Source organism: Pezoporus wallicus, unplaced genomic scaffold, assembly GCF_028554395.1.
Source record: "Pezoporus wallicus isolate ANWC-B61680 ecotype Strahan unplaced genomic scaffold, APGP_CSIRO_Pwel_v1 contig_13863, whole genome shotgun sequence".
NCBI lineage: Eukaryota > Metazoa > Chordata > Aves > Psittaciformes > Psittacidae > Pezoporus > Pezoporus wallicus.
In genome coordinates this window covers 59252-65251 of record NW_026635001.1, presented here as the reverse complement: position 1 = coordinate 65251, position 6000 = coordinate 59252, and the positions used below count along the sequence as shown (strand labels likewise).

The 6000-nt window shown below is 55.6% G+C and overlaps 1 protein-coding gene across 3 annotated transcripts in view; it reads left to right on the top strand.

Annotated features, from left to right (window-relative positions):
- Nucleotides 1-2279: 2279 nt before the first annotated feature.
- Nucleotides 2280-6000, top strand: part of NFIC (nuclear factor I C) — a 32346-nt gene continuing 28625 nt past the window's right edge. For all 3 annotated transcript variants that reach the window (XR_008971043.1, XM_057400092.1, XM_057399984.1), the window contains exon 1: nt 2280-2597. Coding sequence is in view for 2 of the 3 variants with exons in the window: in XM_057400092.1 (XP_057256075.1) it covers nt 2595-2597 (3 nt within the window). In the remaining variant the exon portion in view is untranslated. The remainder of the gene's footprint in view (nt 2598-6000) is intronic.

Below are 6000 nucleotides of genomic sequence, written 5' to 3'. Positions count from 1 at the left end.
TCCCAACCCAAAGATCTGCATCCCCTTGGCTGAGCCCAGAAGCTGGCATCAAGGCATCTCAAAGCCCAAAGCAACCAGGAAACACCCTTTAGAAATAAAATGGAGCTTTGAGGAGGGGGCTTGGGCTCTGGCCGATGGACACCCACTGGGTTGGGAGCATGGGGTGGTGGGGAGCAGCCTGAGTCCCCACAATGTGGTCTCTCACCATCCTCTTGCAGCAGGCTTGCACAAACCCATGAGGAGAAACAGACCCAAACCTCAAATCCCCCCCTCTGTGTTTCTCTTTATTTGGGGTAGCAGAGATGACCTGCACGGAAAGATTAAATGGGGTTTGGATTCTCCCCTCCCCCAGTTCTGTTTACAGGCAGCCTTGAAACAACAACAAAAAAAGGATTATTGTATTTTTAGTGTTATTTTTAGTGTTTTTCTATCTGGGGTTTACACGAGGAACTGGGGGGGCTGCAGGGAACTGGGGCAAGAGGGGACAGAATGGCAGCAGGTGTGCAGCTCTATGGCTAGAACAGCCTGGCTGCAGCCCTTAACCTGCCTGCATCCCACAGCTTGCCTGTACCCCATAGCCTGCCTGCACCCCAAGGCTCCCTTTCGCTCCATGGTAACCGGGTGCAGGTGCCAACATTTCAATCCCTGGGTCACTGCAATTATGCTTCATGCAGGATCAGTCCCTGGGCCTCTCACTGAGACAGGAGAAATGGGATTCATCCAGTGGGACATGACACATGCCTGCAGGCTGCTGGAAACCCAACATTTCAGCCCTTAAACTCCAGCTGTGATTCACCCAGGAAACACTTTAACAGCACCACGAAAACACAGAGCTAAGGCAGAACTCCCCTTCCCGCATCCCAGGCCCTCAACAAGTGACAATAACCCCCCAGACCTGCTCTTCCTCCCTGCCATCACCCCACTCCTCCTCACCAGCCTGGGACCACCAACCAACCTCCCACTACACGGAAGCTGAATGTCCACGCCCCCCCCCCCCAGATCAGAAGGAGCTGAGGAATGGCACTGGCTGGTGGCAGCTACAGGTCAGGCACCGCGGCCTTGGACACGTTAGAAACAGGAAAATTCTTCCCTGGGTTTATTTTTGCACTGTATCTCGCCCAGGCAGAGAATGAAAACTGCTTCTGTGAGCAAAGTTATGGCTGAGTTCCCATTGCTCCGGGCTCAGTTTGCTGGGATGAGGCGAGTGAATGGCTTATTTCAGCCAAGAGCCTTTTATTTCAGCTTTAAAACAGGGAAACGGCTGGGGGGGGGGGGAGGAGGGAAGTAGATGGTGACTAAGATATAAAAAATTAAAAAAAAATTAAATCTAGAGCTTGCTAATATATAGATTTGGGGGTGGTGGGAACAAATTTAGACCTCATTTTCATAAGGCTGATGGTCACACACTGGTGCCTGACCAACATCTTGAACAGCATAAAACAGACCTGGGAACACTCAAACTGTGCCATGGAATGTCCAGTATCTTGGGATGCACACGGTGGGTGCAGCAGGCAAAGGGGCTATGGAGATGGATGAAATAAACCTCCAGCATAGCCCAAATCCCTGTTAAAATCAGGCTGATCTGTTGTCAAAATGCTCAGGGCTCACCTAGTCCTCCCAAATGAAAATAAAATAAAGGCAGAAAAGGATGAAATAAAAACTGTGGGAATACCAGGGCAGCAAGTTTTAATTTTATTGTAAATATATATAATAAATTATTTAGCAGATTATTTGTCATGCTGGAATCATTTAAGTGCGAGACAGGCTGAGATTATGGTCCTGTTCATTCAAGACTCTGGAGCGTGTCGGAAAAATACAGGCACAGATCATACGCTGCAACAATCTAGGAAAAAAATCCTTTTTTTTTTTTTTGTGTTGCCTTCCTATAGAAAAATATGGTTATTTGAAAGGATTAAAAGATTAAGGGATTACTCAGTAACAAGGGTTAAAAACACAGGGCCAGACACAAAGGGGGTCGATAAAAGCAATAGGAATGATATCCCCCCCCCCCCATCCAGCCCTTCTCTCCCAGCCCAAACCCAGTTCCTGGGTCGCTGCCAACTTTCTAAGTGGGATCAGGAAACGGGGAGCAAAGCCTGGGCCCCCACCTAATGCAAAGCGGCCTGTAGCTTTAAGAGGCACGCAGGGGGGGGGGGGGGGGGGGTGGGGGGGGAGGGGGGTGCACAAAGTAGGGGAAAGGGGGATGCTGTGGAGGGGAACCCTGAGGGGGACAGAGAAAGTGGGGCGGAAGGGGAACGGGATGGAGAAGGGGGGCGGCAGTGCATGAGGCCGGGCCGGGCTCCACGTTCTCCCCCTCCGCAGCCTGGCCGGGTGCGGGCCCCGAGTTGCGGAGCCCGGGACATGGCCCACAGGAGCGCGGCGGAGCCGGAGCGAGCGTGACCGCCCCGGCCGGGGCGGGGAGGGGGCTGCAACGTTATTCGTGGGGTGTTCATCCTGTAATTATTATTTTTGGAGGGGGGGGGCGACGTTTTTCTTCCTCCTCCTCGGTGGCAAACACACGGTTGAGCACAAACTGCCCCCAGCCCACCCTCCCCGCACGGCTTCCCGCAGCAGCCCGTTAATTGCACTTGGCGATGGTAGGTCCCACGACACTTTCGTTTTCTCTTCTACTTTCTTTCTCTTCCTCCTCCTCTCCAACCTCCCCCCTACGCCCCCATTCCCTACCCCCCCCCCCCCCCGCGTGTGCGTGTCTCTGCGTGTGCACCCACGGGCAAAAGTTGGTTGCTGAGGGGGATACTTTGGGGTAGGGGGTTTGCCGTGTCCCCACCCGCGGTTTGGGGCTGAGGGTGTCGTGGTGCGGGGCGGGATGTGGGGGTCGGGGGGGGGGGGAGGTGTAGTGCGGGGGGAGGCCCCGCAGCCGGCGGAAGGTTGGATGTAGCTGAAAATGGCCGCTAGAAAAGGGGCGGGGAGGCCGCTGGCAGCTCCGACTTGAACTTGGAAGTGACGCTCCGGAGGGGTCGCGGCTCTGCCCGCACCGGGGAAGGGGGGGGCGCAGATACCACCACCCCCCTCCGCAGTTACCATCCCCGATATTAGAATGAGCCCACCCCCGCCGCAATGGGCTTTTTCTGCCTCATTTCCTCCACCCCCTCGCAACGGCTCCATCCCTCCAGCACGGAGTCGGGGGAGTGCGGGGGGGTCCCGGACCGGGCGGTGAAGTTGGTATGGTTCTTAATGAGGTTTGAGGGAGGGAACCCCCAACCCTCCCTTCATTCCCCGGTGGAGATTCGGGGCCGGCGAAAGTTGCGAGCGGGACTGAGTTGTGCAGGAAAGGAGCTCCGGGGGGGCGGGGAAAAAAATCCTTTGCGCCCCCCCCCCTCCCCCCCCCCCGGTGCAAGGACCCGTCAGACCCCCCCCCCCCAAGGTGTGTGTTTGGGGCGGGGGCTCCGCGTCCTGCGGGGGATTCCCTTTGTTTTTCCGTAATTAGCTCTAAAGCCGCGGAAGTGCGCGGTACAGCGGGAACCTGCGACTCGGACCCGTTTCGTGCGCTTGTTATTGGGAGGGGGTGGTGGATGCGGGCTGCCCCCACTGCAGCCCCCTCCCCGTGCCGGGGCCAAGGTTACCCATCAATCTGCAGCCTTTTGCCGCGTTGGCTCCGTTAGTTAGATATTAGAAAAGCACCAAAACACCCAAGAGTCGGGGGGTGTCCCCCCGCGGGGAGGGAGGTGTCACCCTTGGGGAAGGAGGGGAGGGGGTCACCCCTCCCTCCCCTGCTCCGCAGCGCCTTTAGGCCTGCGAGCCAAAGGGGGTTCCTACATCTTTAAATGGGATGTAATATTTTGGGATGGGCTTTTTTCATCACGTCACTTCATTCCTCGCTCTTTTTTTTTTTCTCTTCTTCTTCGCCTCGTTTTTTTATTTTATTTTATTTTTTTTTTTCCTCTCTTTTTTTTTCCTCCCTTTCCCGCTGTCCTCCCCTCCTTCCCTCCCTCCTTCTCTCCCACTCTCAGATGGGGCCGCGGCCCCGTTGACTCCTACCCGCAGCCAGAGCGTGGACTCCCCCCCGACCCTCCCTTTAGCCAGCGTGAGCCTTTGGCCTTTTTTAATCCCACCACCCTCCCCCAAAACCATCAACACCCCCACCCCAGAAAAAAAGAAAACGTTTTATTTCCCAAAACGGGTGAGGAAATTTGCTTTTATATATATATACATAATTTTTAATTGTTTTATTATTTTTCCTCCCGGCGGGTGGAAGTTGGACCCGGGTTATATCCTCCTCGCCCCCCCTCCCCAGCCCCGTTGCCCCCCCCCCCCCGGGCCCCGCACCGCGTTTTTACCCTTTTTTTTTTTTTTTTTTTTTGGGTGTTTCTGGTGCTTTTTAGGGGTTTTCTGCCTCCGGTTTCACTTGGGGTGGGGTTGGGAGGGGAGGTTGCATTGTGGTTTGGGTGTTTGGGGGGTTTGGTTTATTTTGTTGCTGTGCCTGGAGGTTGTGGGGTCCAGCTGGTGGCTTTGAGGGTGCGGGGGGGATCCCCTCTTTAGGGTCGGCGGGAGGCTCGGTGCTGTGGATTCAGCCTCAACAACACCACCACTTGTGTCGGTAGAAACTTTTTCTTCCCCCTCCCCCCCCCAGCTGGCTGCACATGGTGGGGTGCAAGGAGGTGGGTTTTGGGGTGGCTTTTCTTTCAAAATCCTCCAAGTTTGGGACAACTTGGAAGCAGTTGTGCCATGCACTGGCGGCTGAGAGATGGGGGGGATTGTGCGTGGCAGGATGTGGGGGGCACCCCCTTAGTCTTGGGGGGGGGGAATGTTGGTGTCAAAGGACAGCCCCGAGCCAAGTGTGTGGGGACGCCAGTGTCACTCGAGTCCACGCCAGCGTGGCCAGTGGTGTGGGCAAGAAGGGGGTGTCCACAAAGGCTCCCCCAGCAGCCAGTGCGAGGCTTTGGGGACCCCCACTTGCCCACTGCGGCTCCGTCTTTGCTCTGTCCTTATCGATCACTGATATTTATTTAATTATTGAGCAGGCAGCTAATCCCGGCACCCCCCCCCCGGAACCTCTTCCCTGCTCTAAACCAGCCTCCTGCCACACCAGGGGTGGCCACTGCTGGTGGAGCCCCCCCATGCCAGGGGTTCTCCTGCCAGAGGGCCCTGATACCATGGGCCAGGGTCCAGCCCCACCTGAGGAGGCCTGTACCTGGGGAGTTAAGGGGTCTCCTGGGTAGCCCCATGGCCCCTGTGTGGTGCCTGACATCCACAGGGCTCCAGCCTTGGCCCCATCTCTCCCTGGGTGCAGCGCAGCACATGGGGCTGGGGATGGTACTGGCATAAGCATGGGCAGGGGCAGAGGTGGGCAGCACAGGGGCTGTTCACAGCACCCTGGGGTGCTGCTGCCCAGCCTAGGGTTCACTTGGCAAAGGGTCACACCTCAATCCTTTCTTCTTTCTTTTTCCTTTTCTTTTTCTGTTTCTTTTTTTTTCTTTTTCTTTTTTGTCTATTTCTCTTCTTCGTCTTCTTTTTCTTCTTTCTCTTCTTCTCTTTTTTCTTTTTCCTTTCCTTTCCCTTTTGTCTTTTCTCTTTTATCTCTTTCTTTTCCTTTCCTTTTTTTCTTTTATTTTTTCCTTTCCCTTTTTTATTTTCTCTTTTCTCCTTTCCTCTCTTTTCTCTTTTTTTTTTTCCTTCTCTCTTCTTCCACCATGACTCCATCCCTTCCTGGGGTCCCTCAACCCCCCTCTCCACCGGCGCTGAGCCCTGATTGCCTGCTCGCTGCTCTGGGCTGCAGTGGGAGCCGCTGGCTGCACGGCCGGGGCAGTTCCACTCCCAGATCTGGGATCCCAGAGCTATTCTCAGCACTTTGCCCGGCCGACGGCAGCGAGTGGGATTTTCCTCCACAGATCCCAGCCTCTGCCCCGATGCCTGCATGAGGGGAAGGCTCCCGTTTCCCCCTCCGTTGCCCTTGCGTAGCCTCAGCTTCGATTCCACTGGGCTCAGATGGGTTCAGACGTCGTCTGCACCTACCGGATCCAGCCCTGCTGTTCCCATCTC